Raw genomic sequence first — 21,064 nt, forward strand, 5'->3', positions numbered from 1 at the left:
AGCCCCAATCAAGCCCTAAGATGACTGCAGCCCCATCTTTGCTTGGCTGCAACTTCACAGGAGCCCCTGAACCAGAACACCCAAGCTAAGCTATTCACAGAAGCTGTTTTACAAGATAAATGTTTGTTATTTGAAAAATAAAAATAAAAAGATAAGAAAAGATGCCCAGTTAAATGCAATGTGGTATCCTGAATAGGATTCTGGAAGAGACAAATAACATTAGTGTGGAAACTGGTGAAATCTGAGTGAAGTCTATAGTTTTGTTGATAGCAATGCACCAATGTTGGTTTCTTAGCTGTGATAAATGTACCAAGGTAATACATTTATGGTATTAATGTTACCATAATAGCATTGAGGTTATGTTATTATGTTAACAGGGCAAACTGGGTAAGGGGCATAAGGGAACTCTATACTATCTTCATAACTGTCTGTAATTCTAAAATTATTCCAAAATTAAAAAAAAATAAGTCCTTTCTCCCTGGCACCAGATGTATTCAAGCAAAGGTTGGAAACTCACTTATCAAGCATGTGAGAAAATGGAGGCCTGTATTGCTCACTGAAGTGCTCCACAGAACTGAAAGCTCAGTTTAGTGACAAGAAGGGAGGTGACTCACAAGCCAGGCTGAAACTAGTGAAATAATCTCCTATTTGCATCTCCTTGATCTGAAAGAAAACATGTGCCTAAGCTGACATGAAACATCTATTATGTTTGCCATTCTGGTGGAGCCTGTTTGCTGGAAAGGGAGTGGACAGCTAACAAGATGGACCAGATTTGTTTTTATGGGGCTGGCGATTTTTTCATAGGTGGCTTATTAGGTTGTTGTAAGATTCTAAATCTTAGGTTCTCTAAATCCTTTTTCTGCTTAAGTTATCCAGACAGTATTTTTCATTTGCATTCATGAACACCGATTATTTGATTAGTACAGAAATCTATTTTTAAGCTCCAATGCCTATTCTGTAAACCAAAATATTGTTTTTAAAATAAAATATTAAATCTCTTTACATATATATGTACATATAAATGTGAATTGAGTTATATGATCTGTGGATATCCTGTAAAAAGATTTAGTAATACCATATTTTGTCCTTTATTAAAACTAAAATTCATTATTTCATCTCATTATTTCTCACTTTGAGGGCTTTTCTTTGTGGCTTTCAAGCCACAGACCTCCCAAAAAATAAGGCAAGAGAAAGACTGAACCAGATATTTTATTTCCAGTTTGGAACAGGAGGTTTGTTAAAGAAGTAAAAATATTATTAATGACCCCTGGCACTTGGGAGCCATTCATTGTGCCTGTACTCCATGTTTGGTGCTTTCTAATGATTAATCCCAGCAACATAAGTTAAATTGGCCCAGTAAGTTTACATAGGAAAACAGGTGTTACCTGAGGACAAGTCAGGCTGGACATAGGATCCACTTACTGCCATTGCCACCCCGAGTGGAATGAATTCAAAATTGCTCCTTCTACTTTGAGTTGCCTGCTTCATATTCAAAGTCTATCCCAAGAAATGGAATGGATAGCAGCTCTGATAGAAAAGAGGAATAGTAATCTAGGAAAGCGAAACCAGTGGGACCAGGAAAGGGAAAACAGTGGGACCAATGCAATGCTCTGGTTTAAGAGTTAACCTGGGATGAATCCCAGAGATTTAGGAAGGGAGCCAAAACAGGGATCTCTTCCCTATTCTTAAGCAAGTATTCTCTGCCCAGGGATGTTGTACCATAGAACATGATGACTATTCTTGGCTTGGGAATATTATTTACAATATAATAGTTATCTGTTTAAATGTCATCTTCCATACACTGATCTATCCATCCACCCATCCACCCTTTGACTGATCAATAGGTGAGATTCTGAGCTAGGTGCTATGAACCCAGATGAATGAATGCTATCTCTGCCTTTGAAAAATTCAAAATTCAGTGCTAGAGATAGACATGTGGAAACCTAATTAAAGCAAAATGAGGCCGGGCATGGTGGCTCGTATCTGTAATCCCAGCACTTTGGGACACCGAGGCAGGTGGATCCCTTGAGCTAAGAAGTTTGAGACCATCCTGGGCAACGTGGTGAAATCCTGTCTGTACTAAAAATACAAAAATTAGCTGGGCATGGTGGCACGTGCCTGTACTGCCAGCTACTGGCAGTGCCAGCTACTGGGTGGGGTGGGGCGGGGTGGGGGGCTGAGGCAGGGGGATCGCCTGAGCCTTGGGAGGTTGAGGCTGCAGTGAGCTATGATTGTGTCACTGCACTCCAGCCGGAGCGACAGAGTAAGTGTCACTGCACTCCAGCCTGGGCGACAAAAAAAAAAAAAAAGCAATATGAAGAAATGCTTCAGTGAGGAGAAGACATTTACTAGGTGCCAGGACAAAAGAGAGAAGACTGCTTCCAGTTCTGCTTGCAAAGGCTAATGTTTGAGTTCAACCTTAAGGGATGAAGTTATCCCTCTCTGGGGTCTTTGAATTTTGGTGGGAGTTTCCACCAGCTGAGTTTAGGACATCCTTCCTTTCTGATTACCCTATCCCTTTTAATGTTTGATTCCTTATAATCCAACCCTTTACCAACTAAGCATTCTGTTGGTGAAAAAGATGAGAAAATTGCAAATTCAGGAGTGGATTGCTAGTTTCTTAAGTGGGAACCAGGGTTCAAGAGAGGGGAAAATAATAATTGTGGAAGAAAACAATCTATATGGAAAATAATGGAAAACGTATTCAAGCCCAAACTGGTCCCATCATTCAGGCAATGCTGGATACATGTGTGGGTATGTGTATGTGTGTGTGTGTGTGTGTGTGTGTGTGTGTGTGTGCGTGTGTCATCTTCAAGAAATCTTTCATACCCTAGATTGTTGGTTATTTAACCAAACTCATGTTATCAAAGTTTTTGCTTATTAACTTATACTTAACAGTTCTTCCACTAACTTTAATTAAAATAGACAAAGGCAGATAGGAACAGGGTGATTGGTTCACTTTTCTTGGTATAAGTCCCAGTGAATTAAACACTTTCTTTTTCCTGTAAGCACTTTGTGGGCTAGAATTTCCAAAATCTCTTTCCAAAGTGTCTATGTTTCCCTGGAGAAGAAAATGTTTTATGGTATTCTTAAGCAATAGCGATGCCTCTCCTTAGGGCTGAGGCTCCCCAAAGTACTTGTGAAATGTACTAATCCCCACAGTTTACATGTTGAAGTGGTGGTGAAATTATCAAAGGTGTGGTCAGAAAATAAGAACATTCTGTGAGTCTCTCACTGCTGTAAAGAAAGTCGACTCTTGGAGGTCACCATGCCTTCAGTTAAACACTAAGAAGAAACCTATTCTGTTTTGTGTAAATTATTCTGGCAGGGTGATTAGTTCTAAAATTTTTCTATATCATCTTCAAGAGGAGAAAAAAACTTCTGGATCCTCGAACCTCAAAGCAAGTGGTTTTCTATTACAGAAAAATCATTAAGATATTTTATTTGTTAAACATGTCTCCTTGTTCCGTCAAAACATGAGGTAGGGAAGCTGATCTCATGGTTTAGATGCCATAGCTTTAAAGGCTCAACTATGGTTTTTCCTTAACTAGGTGTTCTTTGTAATCACTGCTTGCTGTAAGAACTGCTAATGATCAAATTATGCCCTAGAAGGATCTTTTACTTGCTGTCATTTTTCCACAGTCAAGTTATATGATTTTTTTTTAAAGAAGATTTTTTTTTCAAAGCTTTCAGCACATGTCTCAAAGGGGCAGCTCTGCTACTGACTTTTCGTAATCTAGGAGCTAGTATGTCCTTCCAGGCTCCTGAATTTGTATCTTTCATTGAACAGTCCTTAAATGGAGGACAATACTTTTAGTTTAGTCTAGGTAGGCACTGTATTTGTAGAGACAGGAGTTTCCAAATATCGGGGCAGGGAAAATGGCTTTTGCCAAGTCATTTTTTTAAGCTACATTTCATTCCTGGAGTGTAAATGAAAGGAAGTAGGCAGGAGAACAAAAATACAAAAATCATTTTTCCCTAATAAATACTCTAGGTGGTTAACTCAAGAAAATTAAAACCCAAATTTTGGGAGTCTTATCATTACTTGTTAAAGTCTTGGAAATGCCTAAAATTTCCTGCCAGTTGCTCCCATGAAAACAGCTCTCTCTGATTCAGTAGCTGAAAAGATGATGCAATTAAATGAAACTATTATACCACCTATCCTTTTCTTATCCATTCCATGTTTTTGATTATCCTTTGAGCCATTCAAAACAATTCTATATGCTATGGAAACACTATATACATAAATGTGCTATGATTGAATTTTTAATGTATCTCATTTAATTTTTCAAATATTTATTGTGCTGTAGGTATGTATAAGGCACTGTGCTAGATGCTAAAGCAAATAAATATAAGAATGGTTTCCTCTCTATCACTTGTCTGCAATGGCAGAAGATGACAATGTTCTTCTGTATACCAGTAGTTTTTAATCTAAATCCATCTCTATCCTGCTCCCCTCCACCTACTCACTGCAATTCTTCCTTGCTCCATTTTGTCAGTTGCTCACCCTCCATGCAACTCATCCTGGGATGAGTTATCACCCCAAACTCGGGAAATGAACCCTTAGTTCAAGCCAATCCCAGTGATTTATTTCTACTTCCCAGTATTGATTTGGGCACTGGCAGGTGTTGCAATTCTAGGACATGAGAAGGGAATATTGCTAACTTCTCAGTCATCAAACAAGATAGTAATAGTGAAAGTAATAACTTGTAATGAAGATTGACTTATTAAAGTTACCCATTTAATGCATAACTCATGTGTCTATAGACTGCATGGTGGCATCAGTTGTTTAAACCAGTCATAAAAATATTGACTTTTATTTTTTGCTTAATGCCACCAAAGGAACTCATCTCACCTTGAAAAAATATTTGGTCACATATGCAGTCATGTGCCACATAACAATGCTTTGGTCAACAGGCCATATATAAGATAGTGGTCTGAAAAGATTATAATGGAGGTGCTTCATACAGCTATACTATTTTTTATCTTTTATGCAATATTTCTACTATGCCTTTTCTATGTTTAGATACATAGATACCTACCATTGCATTCCAATTACCTACAGTATTCAGTACAGGAACATGCTGTATAGGTTTATAGCCAAGGAGCAGTAGGCTCTACCATATCGCCTAGGTGTGTAGTAGGCTATGCCATCTAGGTTTGTGTAAGTATACTCTATTATGTTTTGCACAATGTCAAAATCATCTAATGATGCATTTCTCAGTATGAATCTGTCATTAAGCAATGCATGACTGTAATATAAGCACTAAAACATCTAAGAATAACAAAGGTCTGATCCTTAAAAAGCACACAATTACTACATCATGAAATTAAAATAATGAAGAAATTGAAATGAACAGGAATAGTATAGTTGAACAACTGCATAAAAAATAACAATGAATTACTATAATATTAATTTCAAATTAGGGGTTGGCAAGCTTTTTTTCTGTAAAGATCCAGAGAATAAATACTTTTGATCTTGTGGGCCATAAGGTCTCTGTCAAAACTACTCAACTCTGCCACTGTAGCACTAAAGCAGTCACAGGCAATACAGAAAGAAATGGACATGGCTGGGTTTTAATAAAAATATAAAAACAGGCAATGGACTGGCTTTGGCCCATGAGCTTAGTTTGCCCACATCTATCTTAAGTGAAAACCTGTTAAACTACTCTTCCAGAGCTTTCCATATGTAAAGCTCTAGTAACACCCACTAGTTGAATTTTTAAGTAGTCTTGAGGGCTTGATTCCAAATGACCTAAAAAGGCTGATTGGTTAAAAAATACACTCAGCATTAAATTTCAACGTATACGTATTTGCTTTTATTTTGCCCATGGGGAAACCAAGAAAAAAGGCAAAATGTTCATGTTTGAAGGATGGGACATTCTTCATAATTATCAAGTTTATTTTGGGCTATGATCCCAACAGAGAATATAGTGCAGTCTTGAAATCTTTGAAAGGTGCCAGAATATTTCAGAAACTGCAGTGACAGAAGTTTTGGTCAAGATGCCAAAGTCTTGTGCAATAGTGGTTGCTGCTCCAACAAGACATATAAATATGTATAAATATGACCAGTTGAGACAAGACCTTGGATAGAAAACGATATTGTCTGAGAACATAAAGGAAGTAATTTGTGAATACCATGGTACAAAGCACATGACTTAAAGAATCCCACACCTGCTTGGCACCAACATAGCATCATATAGTGGCAGCAGACACTTGAGAACTTTACATGGTAAAAACCCTGGGGTGCTAGGAAGAGCATCCAAGAAGAAAATTACAAAATAACCTGCAGGATAATGTCTTTGTCATTCTTGGCTTTTACCAGAGTGGGTGGATGAAGCAGCTTCTATCTAAAGGGTCACCAAAGTCAACTTGGACAGATCATCTCCACTGCTCTATCTTTTAATATAATTGATGCATCTGTGTTTTCTCTGTCTATTGACTAGGAACTACTCGATGATAGGAACTCCTTTTGACATAGTGTTGAATCCTCTATCGCAGCTAGACCTTAAAGCCCCAGATATGTATCTCCTTCAGGTTGCATAACCCTTGGTATTATGAGGAAAGAGCTGTGAGGCCTTGTAGGAAGCCCTCTGGGTGTCACTCCCTCAGTTTGGCTCTAGAGAGAGAAGGCATAAGATACTCAGGTATGGCTCTAGCCTTAGGTTCATCACCATGGCCCTGTGGAAAAAGAAGTTCCCATCCACCTTATCAAGGCCCTGAGAGCCACAGCAAAGATCAACTAATTTTTCCATACTGATATTTTTGTTGTTTCCTTTGTGATTCCCTGTTCTCTATTCCATATACCTTCCAAGACTGTGTTATTGAATAGTGGTTTATAACCTATTAATAAATCAAGAAAATTCAGTGGATCATGAAAACATATTTTGAAAATGAAAGAGAATCAGATAGAAGAGGATAGGAGAGAATATTATAAAGAATATCCAAATGTATCTCTGATAAAGATAAGCTGTTTGGCTTCATGCATTTCCTGGGCTGAGATGTAAAATGTACTTCTCACTGCAGATAGGTTGTGGACAAAAAATCTGCAACCTGCTGTTCTAAGACAAGTAAACAAATAAAAGTCTGTGGTGCATTCTGAGAACAGGCTGCAAACTAAATGGATTTCTTCTTTTATATGAAATAGATAGTATCTCATATAAAACGGCTTTGATAGTAAGATCAGTAGACAATAGGGAGCCTTGGGATTTTTGTTTGCTTTTTGTTTTTCCAACAAAGGAGTAGCCACTGTGGTTGAAGTTTCACTCTGGTGATTTTACGTGTGGTAGATAGAATAGAGGAGAAGCCCTGAATTGAGGAAAGTAGGTAGGGGTTCTATGACTATAATTAAAATCAAGCATAATGATGCAGTGACATAGGGTTGAGGGGAGATACAGGACAAAGTGATATGGTGATGGCAAAAATGACAATGATGATGATGATGATGGTGATGGATAAGTTTTATGGAGAGTATATAAGATGTCAGGAAGTGATTTAAGCTCATTATGGTTATTATTTCATTTAAATCTCACATCAACTCTATGAGACCATCAATGAAAGCTGGAAACTGAGCATGAAGTGAAGGAGTAAGGAAGTGTTGAGGTTGTTTTAAAATCATTACTGGAGACACTGGGGACAGTGGGAGAAAGGTGATCGATGCTCTTTAGAGATATGGGGAAGAGTGAGAGAAAGAGCTTAATTTAAAAGCTTATTATTAAATAATATGCCTGCACGCATCCATTCACATCTCAAAGATTTGCTGAGGGCCACTTGTGTATTAGGCAGTACAGATGATGTTCCAGATCAAAGACCAATAAGACGTAGCCCTACCCCATGGGAAATCACCATCCTTTGTGTGAAGATCACAGAAAAGGTGATTGTGGACACACAGAAGGTACAATCAGCTCCACAGTTCACAGAATAGAGACCTTTGTTGAGGGCCTCTAGGCACAGTGGTCTCATTATTCCGTGATCATCCCTATTTGGTGGTGTTTGCTTCCCATTGGCATTTCTACCTACAGTGGATTTTGTGGATTCTGCACCAGGTTTCAACCTTATTTTTACTTACACAAAAGGCTTTGGCAGACAGTTCTAGCACATCACCTCTTCAACTGGGCATTGCCAGAAAGAATAACAGAAATAGGACAGTTAAATTTTTCTGTCAAGGGTTGTTATATAAACACCCAATCTCAATTTCCTTGCCTACCAGGTTACTTTTATTTTCTAAATCAACATTTAAATCACAAACTGAAGACAGCTGCAGTGTTGGCCTAGCAAGAATGTAATTTTCCTTATTTCATTGAGTTGTGTACTTGGATTTGACATTGCCTAAGGGATAATGGCGAGGGATCATTTTATAAGGAAGCCATATAATTGAGCAATTTTGAGGCATTGGGGTACTCTTTTATGAGACTCTTGTCCATATTTTCTTAAACCATCAGCTATTCCTCATTCCATGATACTATTTTCAAAATGCATAAACAAAGCCTTTCTCAATTGTGATATCAGAAATGAACTGATACAAGAAGAAAACAGCTCTAAAGAAAACACAAATATGCATTTCTGTCTTATAGAACCATTCAACTGTAAATATTTGTTTACAATATAATAAGGTTAGGCCATAATGCCTACACTAACGTGCTATAGTGATTGTGGCAGGAATAAGTTATTTTCTTTCATTTTACCTTAGATCAGGCATCAGCAAATTTTTCCTGTAAAGGGCCAGATAGTAAACTTCTGAGACAATGTCACAACTACTCAACTCTGACATTGAGTGAAAACAGGCATAGACGAATTGTAAATGAATGAGCATGGCTGTGTTTCAGTAAGACTTTATTTACAAAGACAGATGGTAAGCTTGGTTTGGCCATGGTTCAGTTGCTAACCCCTGATTTTGACCATTTGTATTAAAATGTTACCAAAATAATATTAATTGGACCTAACATACTACTTGATATACAAAAAGTGCTCTTTGGATGTGTTTTGAATAAGTGAAAAGTTTGTGTAGACCGTTAGGTTTTGCTTAATTTCTTGACTATTTTTTACATTTGTTTCCTGGTTCTGTGACTAAGAGTTGGCCATTTACAAACTAGATAGTCTGATCCAAGAGCCTATGCCAAGAGTAGCCATTTGAATAATCAGATAGTCCATGCTTGCCTCCATGGAGTAATTTTGGGCTCACAGGGAAAATGATTGGTTCCTGATTTCAACCACTAAAAATTTCTCCAGATTCTCAAAAGCATTTTCAAAAGTCTCTTTTCGAACCATGTTAAGTTTAGAAGGGGTAACAAATTAAGCTCATCAGCTATTTTATCTTATTAGTTATTCAGTGTGTACATCTCCAGGCTAAATGGATATACAGGAGGGAGGAGCCACAAGATGCAAGAAGCCTGGGTCCCTGAATAACGGCCTGGAAGAGAGTTTGCCCTTCTCACCCCATTGCCAACCTGCATTAGATAGTGCTTCAGTAAGAAATATACTTTTGTAGTGGTGTTAAGGCACTGAGTGGTTAGCCTACCCCAACAAATACAAGTATGTATCTGTGAGATACAGTCTTAGAAGTAGAATGGTTGGGCCATTTAAAATTTAGAAAAATGCAAGAACCCAAAAGCAAATGCAATAAAAAGAAAGATAAATAGCTGGGACTTAATTAAACCAAAGAGCTTTTGCACACCAAAAGGAAAAGTCAGCAGAATAAACAGACAACCCACAGAGTGGGACAAAATCTTCACAATCTATACATTTGACAAAGTACGAATATACAGAATCTACAACAAACTCAAACACATTAGCAAGAAAAAAACAAACAATCCCATCAAAAAGTGGGCTAAGGACATGAATAGAAAATTCTCAAAAGCAGATATACAAATGGACAACAAACATATAAAAAATGCTCAACATCACTGATGATCAGGGAAATGCAAATCAAAATCACAATGTGATACCACCTTACTCCTGCAAGAATAGCCATAATCAAAAAATCAAAAAATAATAGATGTTGGTGTGGATGTGGTGAACAGGGAACACTTCTACACTGCTGGTGGGAATGTAAACTAGTACAGCTGCTATAGAAAACAGGGTGGAGAGTCCTTAAAGAACTAAAAGTAGAACTTCCATTTGGCCCAGCAATCTCGCTACTGGGCATTTACTCAGAGGAAAAAAGTCATTATACAGAAAAGATACTTGCACACACATGTCTACAGCCACACAATTCGCAATTGCAAAAATGTGGAACCAACCCAAATGCCCATCACTCAATGAGTGGATAAAGAAACTGTGGTATATATATATGTATGATGGAATACTACTCAGCCATAAGAAGGAATGAATTAATGGCATTAACAGCGACCTGGATGGGATTGGAGACTATTATTCTAAGTGAAGTAACTCAGAAATGGAAAATCAAACATTGTATGTTCTCACTCATAAGTGGGAGCTAAACTATGAGGATGCAAAGGCATAAGAATGACACAATAGACTTCGGGGACTCAGGGAGAAAGGGTGGGAAAGGAGTGAGGGATAAAAAAACTATGAATTGTGTTCAGTGTATACTGCTTGGGTGATGGATGCACCAAAATCTCACAAATCACCACTAAAGAACTTATTCGTGTAACCAAATACCACCTGTTCCTAAAAAACCATGGAAATAATAAATAAATAAATACAATTTAGACAAATGTTGCCAAATTGCCTTGCACCCTGTTGCAACAATTTACACCTCTACCAACAGTGTGTGAGAGTGTTTGTTTCCCCACAAAGTGTATCATCCAACTTTTGGAGCCATGCCACTCTGAGAGAAAAAAAAAATCTCCTTGGTGTTTAGGTTGCATTTCTTTAATGAATGTGAGGGAGAGCATCTTTTCAAATCTATTTATACCACTTGTATTTTTCTGTGAGCCACCTGTAATTTGTCTATATTTTAGATTTTCTTTTTATATTAATTTGTAATAAAGTTTTATGCAATAGAGAAGTTAGCCTTTAGTTTGTCAAATGTGCTATAAAGTTTATTTATTTGCTTATCTGTCAGAGATAATTCTATTTTTTTAAAATGTAGTGAAACTTGTTCCTCTCTTTGTTTATGTTTTCTGGGTAGGCCTTCCCTAGTGTAAAAAAATATATATCCACCTATGTTTTCTGCTGGCGCATCATTTATAGTTTCATTTTTTAATCTTTAAATCTTTCTTCCATATCAATTTATTATTTTCTTAATGATGATTGTCTCATTATCTCAAATACAATAATAACCCATCTTTTTCCCTTTACAAAAATACCGTATTTATCACGTAATAAATTTTCATATGTATTTTGGTTCATTTTTAACTCTTCAGTTTTGTGACACATTTTAATAAATGGACAGGGTTAATCTCCATTTTATCTCTTTATCAGATTTCCCCTGACTACCTTCACTCAATTATTTTCCCAGATGATGTTTAGATTAATTTAGTAAAATCATCAAAAAGAAAAATTCTGTTGGTACTTTATTTTGGAATCACATTCAGCTTATAGATAATTAATGACAAAATTTACATCTTTATATTATTGAATTACTTCCTAATTTCCTTTCTTATCCAATTGAGACTCTGTGTTGTGGGATTAGAATCATTCCTTTGGATACTGTATTAGCTTCCTAGTGCTGCTATAACTAATGACAAGAGACTTAGTGTCTTAAACAACTCAAATTTATCATCTTACAGTTCTGGAGGCCAGAAATCTGAAATGGGTCTCGCTGGGCTAAAATTGAGGTGTCAGCAGAGCTTTGTTCCTTTCTGGAGGCCCCTTGGGAAGAATTTGTCCCTTTGACTTTTCTAGCTTGTAGAGGCCATCTGCATTCCTTGGCTCATGGCCCCTTTCTCCATCTTTGAAGCCGGCAACATTGCATCTCTCTGACCATGCTTCCATAGTCACATATCTCCCTGATTACAGCTGGGAGAATTTCTGCACTTTAAAGTACCCATGTGATTAGTTTGAGCCCACCTAGACAATCCAGGATAATCTCCCTATCTCAAGGACCTTAACTCATCACATTTGCAAAGTTCCTTTTGGCCTGTGAGGTATTATATTCACAAGTTCCAGGGATGTGGATGTGGCCATCATTGGGGGTCCATTATTTTGCCTACTACAGATATATTCTCAACTGCCATGTCCCTCTTCACCTTCATTGAATTGAACTAGAAAAGTCCTAACTCAAAAGAGGATATTTGGATTAACTAAGGCTGGGGAATTAAAAGTCCGATATGGTGTATTTAGCTTAACAGTGTTTAGATACCAGGATGTTTATTTTTCATTTAAAATTCCCAGCTACTAACCTCAAACGGACCTTTTGGCCTGTCCTGCAATCCTGTGACATTGCTGGCCCGTTAGCTGCCCTCTCTTCCACTCCTCTCCTCTTTCCTCAAACCTCCAGGACCTCTTCGCCATCCTCACTCCTAGTGGATTAAATTGCTTCCTATTTTGTTGGATGCTGAGAAGCAATCTGGAGTAAAATCCCACGTGCCCTCCCACCATCTTCTAACTCACTTGCATCAGTGTCCATATAACTAATGCCCATCTATCATTATAGTGTAAAAGAAGGTCAAACCCTCCACTTGTGCTCTGGATCCCACCCTTGTGGTCTACTCTAGGAAATCACCCAGTAATTTCCCAACTCCCCCATCCTCAATTCTTTCCTCTCTATGGTAAATTCTGGCAGCTGATGATCATGTTATAATAGCATTCATTTGAACCCTGGAAGCACCAGACTCACAGGAGAGGGTTCTACAAATAGATAACCACAAATAAATCCCTATGATCATCCTAATGTGACAGAGAACAGAAATGTGAGCTTGACTATGTGTCCATTTTCATTGTATCATGATTTTCATTATATCCTATTAGGCTTGGCATCATTTCTTTAGGCTTTAGGTCCTGGCTACAGTGTTTATTTTCCTGTGAAAATTATTCACACAGTGAATCTGACCCTGTTTAGAACCTCCATTTGAAGGTTTGCATGGGGATCAAGTGGCCACATTTAGACCAAAGCTACTGTCATAGAGCTTGCCACCAGCCACACATTCCAAGGATCTCAGTAAATATTTGATGTCTATATTCATATGCCCAATTCAGTAGCTTCAGAAACCCTCATGTGATGCCTGTTTCTTTCACCAGCCACACAATTCCCTCTCTCCTCTATAAATGAGAAAATTATTTGTAAACCATTAGTTCCTATTTTGACAGAAAATATGAAAATAACTGCTGTGGCCTGGGAATATCTTCAAACATTTCGATAGCACAAATCTTTCTCTGGATGTGCGGATAACCACACAGCCTCAGAAATAATCAATGGAGACAGAGCCTCTAGTAGACAAGTTTTATAAAATTGTTTTTGGTAAAGGTTATTTGTTTAGTGGACTCTTTAACAAGCAGGAACAAAGAGAAAAATCAACTGGATTTAAAAACAAAGCCACAGAGAGTATCTGTTCCCTGATATCTTATCTGATGTGCATTCAAACCAAGTTTCAAAAACTTTTCAAAGTCATCATTCTCTTCCCTACAAATTAAGTTTGCTAACAATATTGCCATTTTTTTCCCTTAGGAATGAAAAGAATGTCTGTGCTTATTAAAGGGAGACAAAACTCTTGGCCCGGGCCTCACATGGGCCACTTTGTGAGTTATGTTGGAGGGAGAACAGGCCTCATCTCCACCCTACAACCAAACCAATACCAGGTAAGGCAGGAGGGCGTTTCTTAAGGTTAAGAGCGACACGGCCTGACAGTCACTAGTATTCATTTTTCACAATTGCCTGAGTGATTTTCTTCTTATTTGAGCTGAGGGTCTCTATGTGTGAGATTAGCATGAAAAAATAAAACAGGGTGGGGATTTCCTCTTGGAAAGAACATGCTGTGGTTGTGGTAGTGAACAAACCGTGACAAGAAAGCCAAAGGTGCAAGGCATATGCCAGTGAAATATGCATGTCTTGTCAGCCCATTGGCCTTGTCTATCTCTCTCTTCTGAACTCTGTCATAACCTCCAATGGAGTCTCAGGTTCTGCTTCAAGAAAAAACATGGCCCTAAGACTCACTATCCAAAGAAAAACTCTGGTCAGTGTTTTTGTGCTACTCTTTCTGGTCAAAGAACTGAGCCTCCTACCGCAGAGGCAAGTCGCCCAAGCTCACAGGTGTGAGGAGTGACAGGATGAGTTCACAAGTCCTAGTCTTTAGACCTCCAAGCCAGCATTCTTTCTGTTAGCCACAGCTGAGCCAAGAGAACTGCACCACTGGCACTGTGGGTGACAGAATGTGAATGTATGTGTGTACAGCAAGGTAGGTCAACTTCAGCACATGAGGCCTGATAATTTTTGTTGCAGGGGGCTGTCCTATTTATTATAGGGTGTTGGTCAGCATCCTCAGCCTTTACCCACTAGATGCTAGGAGCATCCATCCCCTAAGCTGCAAAAACCAAAAGTATATCCAGACATTGCCAGATGTCCCCAGGGCATGGGGAGCAAAATCAACCCTGCTTGAGAACCACCTATTTGTGTGTATATGTGTATACATATATATGCACATATGTTGTGTATATATATATGAACTATTTATGAATAAATATTCATGAAGCATCCCCTCGACCTCCTCCAAAAGAAAACAAAGTAGAAGAGAAGTTTTGCAGATACCAAAATCCTCCGTGGAAATATTCTAGTTTCTAGAAGCTTCCTATCCCTCTTCTGCTTTCCTTTAAGTTTCAGGCACCCTGCCCAATGTTGCTTTTCATGGCAGATTTACTTTATGTGTATAACGTCATAGTTTTTCATTCTGCCTCAAAGTAGCTGTCTGCTACATACTAATACAAATTAAAAAGTGCCTTTATAGGCCAGGTGCAGTGGCTCACGCCTGTAATCCCAGCACAGCACTTTGGGAGGCTGAGGCAGGCAGATCACAAGGTCAAGGGATTGAGGCTATCCTGGCCAACATGGTGAAACCTTGTCTCTACTATAAACACAAAAATTAGCTGGGCGTGGTGGTGTGCACCTATAATCCCAGCTACTTGGGAGGCTGAGGTAGGAGAATCACTTGAACCCAGGAGGCGGAGGTTGCAGTGAGCTGAGGTTGTGCCACTGCACTCCAGCCTGGCAACAGAGTGAGACTCCATCTCAAAAAAAAAAAAAAAAGTTCCTTTATAGACAATAGTAAACATACAGAGACAAAGCTTTATGGATTCAAGGAAGTCAAGTACATGTGTCTCATCTTTACTGGAATCAGGATCTGTTTAAAAAACAAACATCAGCCAATCAGGTGTGCACTGGCTCCAGTGCAACACACAACACAGCAGCTGAAAAACTGGCTAAAAAGGAGTTAGGTTCAGTAAAATCCCTGATTCAGAGTTGGCATAGGGTCAAACGACAAGTTTAACAGAGTGTTAAGGCATTCTTTTCAAATGGGTTATTTTGAAACCAAACTGAGATAGACACAGCTTTTCTTCTGACCCTTTAAGATGACCTTCCTGAAAATTATTTTTAATTGGTTGTTCAGAATCCATATAGACTGTTGATATACACACAGCTTTCCTCTGTAATGCTCCAAGTTGACCTTCCCTTTAAATAAATGTATTACCTGACATGCAAATTGTCCCTCTTGAACATGTCCTTCAAATGGACACTAATGCCAACCAACAACCAAGAAGCTGTAGTTTCCTTCCTGTGTGAATATTAGGTGTGAGAAGAGTTCACAGCTCATGGCTTTGGCAGAGCCAATATTTGACTTGCAGTGTTCCCTGGCAGAAAGGCAGAAGAGGCCTTACCTTTGGGAATGGTGATCTGACAGCTCAGGTCACAGTCCTGTTGCAACTGATAAAAAGCCACTTCCTGCAGCCGGGCCCTCTCCAGCTCTGAGAGACTCTGGATGGGGACTGACCTCAGCCGTACACTGCGGCCTGACATGCTGTTCCAGGTGAAATCACCCTGTAGGCCAAAAAAAAAAAAAAAAAAAAAAAAAATCAAGAGTTACAGAGTTCACTTACCTCTCACAAATCTCATCCTCTCTTAGTAATAAAGTCAAGCAAACCACCTTTGTGTTCCAAAATTGGGTCTCAATTCCCAAAGTCAAATCCTCTTTTAGTTCACTGTGGATTTTCTCAGTTAGTTGCAAATGTCAAAATCTCAAGTATCTGCTGGGTCACATGATCTTATCTCATTATGCATATAGGCCTGAGGAAACTATGTAGAAAGATACTGTGAGGGTCCTACTTCCTCCTTTTTATGGGAACACATGGGAACTTCTAACTTTTGTGAAACACTGTGCTGCTGCTAATTGCCATCACACACATCAGATATAGGGGGATGAGTGTGTATGGAGAGCCTACCATGTGCCAGCGGCTGCACCAAGGACATTTTTTAAAATTGGCAAATAAAAATCGTACATATTCATGGGGCACATAGTGATATTTCTATACATATGGTTATTAGATATATATTTCTAATAATTAGTAACTAATCTCAAACACTTATTATTTCTTTGGTTGCTAACATTCAATATCCTCCTTCTAGCTATTTGAGATTATATATTACTGTTAACCATAGTCAAAGGCTTTTTAGTTAATCCCTCCAACAACCTTATGAAGTGGTTAACATTTTTTACCTATCTCATGTAAAATTTAATAATATAATCTAGTATAATATATGAGAATATATTATAATAGTAAAGTTTATACTTATGATATATTATATGAATAGTATAGTAACATATACCAATATAATATAGATGATGAAACTGAGTCTTGAGGAGGTTAAGTAATTCTCCCCAAATCATAAAACTTATAAGATTTGGAATAAGGACTCAAGCTAAGAATGTAGGGCTTTAAACTCTATGCTAATATTGTAACCACTGAGGTTCTATTTGTAGCACTCTCATGAGTTATTGTGAACACAATAAGCTTAGAGTTATGATCAACAGGAAGATGTTCAGTATTTATAGAGACATTTGATGCTAAAATACTCCACATCAAAGAGTCAAAGCAAAGATTTCCACAATCCTAAAAGTGTACTCATGTGTACACATGCACACCCTTGCAGCCCACTGAGGGTAAATGGCTCCACCCTCAATGCAGACAGTAAGAAAGTGACGTCCAAAGAAAAAGTACTTTACAATCCTCTGAAACCCAGTGTCTCCTTACTAAAGACTTCTTGTGAATCTCATATATCAGGCATGCTGCAACAGATTTGAGGAGGCAGCTACTGTTGCTCAATGGTCAAGAAAGAAAAGTTCTATCAGGGAAGGAGAGGTACTGGCCCACGCAGGGACTCATTGCAATAAATGGAACACTTACAGAATCCCATAAGACTTCACCATCTTAAAGAAGTCACTCGCCTGGACGTGGTGGCTCACACCTGTAATCCCAGCACTTTGGGAGGCTGAGGTGGGTGGATCACCTGAGGTCAGGAGTTCAAGACCAGCCTGGCCAACATGGCAAAAGCCCATCTCTACTAAAAATACAAAATTAGCCAGGCATGGTGGCGCATGCCTGTAGTCCCAGCTACTTGGGAGGCCGAGGCAGGAGAATCGCTTGAACCTGGGAGGGGGAGGTTGCAGTGAGCCAAGATCACACCACTGCATTCCAGCCTGGGCAACAAGAGCAAAACTCTGTCTTAAAAACATAAAAAAGAAGTCACTCACCTTAAAGAAGGGAGACAGAAAGACTGGTCCCAGCAACAAAGTGCCATAGCACTTTGTTTCACACTGGTGACAAATTCCTGTCTAGTGTATTCATTCCAAAAGTGAATGGCATGATGTTAGTTCTTTGATATTTTCCCTCTTTATCTGGGATTTCATTCACTCATTTAATACATGAATATATTATACTCTGGTAGGGGCAGAAAATGAACGGGGTAAGTAAAAGGAATGGTGTGTGAAATAATGATAACTGCTAGGAAGGAGAAAAAGGCAAAGAAGGGGAAGCAGAAGAAAGGAATTTGCAGTTTTAGGGACAGCAGCCAGGAAAGACCTCACTGAGAAGGCAAAATTTGAGCAAGTGTTAAAGAAGTTATGGCTTTTAGTTTCTTTGCCTTGACATGTATGAATTATATCCAGTGGATAATGATGAAGACTAGCAGGAACCCAGGAGGAGCTCAGGGAGGGTGATGCAGGAGGGGATGTGGGGAGAGGAGTGAGTGAGCAAATCTAGTCAAAGTGAGGAGGCTGCAGTCACATTCAGTGAACAGAAGAAAATTCTTCTGGGGCCAGTGTATTTTGAATTTTTTCTTTCTTTTATGTTTTTGGTATAACCAGACTAAGAAAAAATAGGACATATAGACATTATGGTTGGGGACTCAGGCCTTGGGTGTACCCCTCACTCACACCCTCTAAGCTTAGAGAACTACAAGGAACACTATTGGGGATTTTTTTTTATTATTATTTTCTCCCGGATAGAAAGTCCCCAGATGAGTTTATAAATTTTAGATATCAAGCTTAGGTACCTAAGGGAGCTGATTGTTATTTGAAGTGTCAAAGCAGAATTACATACCTATTCTTTAAAAGCAATCAAAGATGTGACCTCCAATGGGCTTAATTATCTGTAGTAGGGGTTTGACAATCTTTTTCTGTAAAGACCACATAGAAAATATATCAGGCTTTGTGAGCCATGTGATCTCTGTTACAACTACTCAACTCTGGCTTGGTGGGATGAAAGCAGCCACAGATAATTTATAAATCAGCGAGTGTGGCCATATGCCAATAAAACTTTATTTACAAAAACAGCAGGCTGGTTTTGGCTGGCGGGCTAGAGTTTCCCAACCTGTGAACTATAGCTTATGACTGAAATAAAGTAATTCCTAGAAGGGACATTCTGTTCTTATTTACTAAGTCCTCCTGGTTAATTAATTCGAACAATATTTAATAAGCACAGATGAGATGCTAAGCTCTGTGGTAGGCTTGGGACTATTAAGATGACAACACAGTCCTCATCCTCAGAGTTAACCTTCAGGTAGGAAGAACACAAACAATCCATACAACACAGAGATTGTGATACTAGAAGTAAGTACTAAATGCAATGAATGCCTAGGAGACAAGGCTTTGTTATCTATCTGGAGGATCAAGGAAAGCTTTATAGAGAAGGTAGTGTTTCAGTGGAGGCTTGAAAGTTGAGTAAGAGGGGGCAGGGTTCGCCCAGTAGCAATGCAACTTTAGCAGCAGGTGCAAAGGCAAATGAGTTTGAGAAAACAGGCTTGTTCAGGGAATTACAAGGCTGGAAGGAGGAAAAGGGCAAGAGGTGAAGCCAAGCAGAAGTCAGGGCCAGATTCTGTAGGGCCGTCTCTGTTGGCAATGCAAACCAGATTAGATTTTCCTCCATAGATGATGGCTAGTCATTCAGGAACTTTGAGCTAGAGAGGAACATGAGCAGATTTGAAATATAGGGAAGAAGACTGGAAACAAGTTTCCTAAGGAATTAAAGGGGAGAGCAAGTCAAAGATGTGGAGATGAGAAAAGACTCCGTGCTAAGTGGGATGCTGATTCCAATTTGAACAGACACGGGAGAAACTTAGAACCACATAGATGCTAGAGAATAAACCGGATGCAGTGAGGGGAAGAGAAGGAGTAATCTAGGATGACTCTTGAGTTTCTAGCTTCAGCAACTGGGCAGACAGTAACACTAATCACCAAGATGGGGAATGGCAGAGGGAATTATGTTTGCAGGGGGAGAAGGAAGATCACCCAGTTTTGGACATGGTGAAAATGGTATTTTCTTTCGAAAAAACAGAATTAAAACATTACTAAGTCTGGCAAAACAGAACCTGGCCAATTTATATTTTTCTTGAGCTTTGATTTTGTACTCTCAATTAAAACAGTTCCAACACAATCAAATAATATATGTTTTTCAAACTGTTTACAAATGACTACACTTAGCATAATAAAAAGTAAAGTGCGATGCTTCAAGTTTACTTTAGTCCATTATATATTGCAGCCCACGGTTCTTAACTTCTTGGATTTTTAAACTTCTTTGTTATATTTGGAATTGTTAACCAAAAGAGAGATCTGAGGTTATTTTGTTATGGCAGACCCACTGACCAAGACAATATCTGTATTTTTTGTTTCCTTATTTTTACTTTTTAAATTTCTGTGGGTTCATAGTAGGTTTATATATTTATGGGGTACATGAGATGTTTTGATACAGGCAGGCAATGCATAATAATCATCATGGAGAATGGGGTATCCGTCCCCTCAAGCATTTATCCTTTGAATTACAAACCATCCAATTCCACTCTTCAAGTTATTTTAAAAATGTACAGTTAAGTTATTGTTGACTATAGTCACCCTGTTGTGCTATCAAATAGTAGGTCTTATTCATTAATTCTAATTATTTTTTGTAGCCATTAACTATCCCCACCTCCCCCGATCCCCCACACTGCCCTTCCCAGCCTGTGGTAACCGTCCTTCTACTCTCTATCCATGAGTTCAATTGCTTTGATTTTTAGAACCCACAAATAAGTAGGAACATGCGAGGTTTGTCTTTCTGTGCCTGGCTTACTTCACTTAGCATGACAATCTCCAGTTTCATCCATGTTGTTGCAAATGACAGGATCTCATTCTTTTTTATGGCTGAATAATACTCCATTGTGTATATGTACCACATTTTCTTTGTCCATTTTTTTTCCTGAAGTTCCCTAATGATTCTCCCATGCAGCCAGGGTTGAGAACCACTGAGCTCAAGGCTTGAATAGATTCTAGTTTGAGTGTGCATCCACATTGTTCAGTTAGGCTATAATAAGTGCTATGTAGTAAGTCTAGAAAATCCAAGAAGTCCTCCATTGTCAAAGAAAGATACAAATCTACCAAGGGAAAGAAAGCTATTTCTATGACAGTCATAATAGTAAGGACGTTACTTTTTGAAACTGAGAGTAAGCATGACCCTGCTTTCTTTTATTAAACAAATGAAGTGATGACATAATCCTTATTTTTTCACTCAACAAAAAAATTGACTTGAACCTGACACTCTCAGAAGCCACTCTTAGCCACTACAATATTCTGGCTGGTTGTTGCAAGCTTGTGAGTTGCCCCTCTGCCCACATTTTGTTCTGTGGAGGTAGAGAGAAGTACAGTAA

The 21,064-nt window shown here is 38.6% G+C and overlaps 1 protein-coding gene across 6 annotated transcripts in view; it reads right to left on the reverse strand.

Annotated features, from left to right (window-relative positions):
- The window catches only part of ARHGAP6 (Rho GTPase activating protein 6), a 524,611-nt gene that overhangs the window by 101,388 nt on the left and 402,159 nt on the right, over positions 1–21,064 (reverse strand). For all 6 annotated transcript variants that reach the window (XR_008541946.2, XM_001143524.6, XM_003317341.7 and 3 more), the window contains exon 2: positions 15,772–15,931. Coding sequence is in view for 5 of the 6 variants with exons in the window: in XM_001143524.6 (XP_001143524.1) it covers positions 15,772–15,931 (160 nt within the window). In the remaining variant the exon portion in view is untranslated. The remainder of the gene's footprint in view (positions 1–15,771; positions 15,932–21,064) is intronic.

Source organism: Pan troglodytes, chromosome X, assembly GCF_028858775.2.
Source record: "Pan troglodytes isolate AG18354 chromosome X, NHGRI_mPanTro3-v2.0_pri, whole genome shotgun sequence".
NCBI classification, from domain to species: domain Eukaryota; kingdom Metazoa; phylum Chordata; class Mammalia; order Primates; family Hominidae; genus Pan; species Pan troglodytes.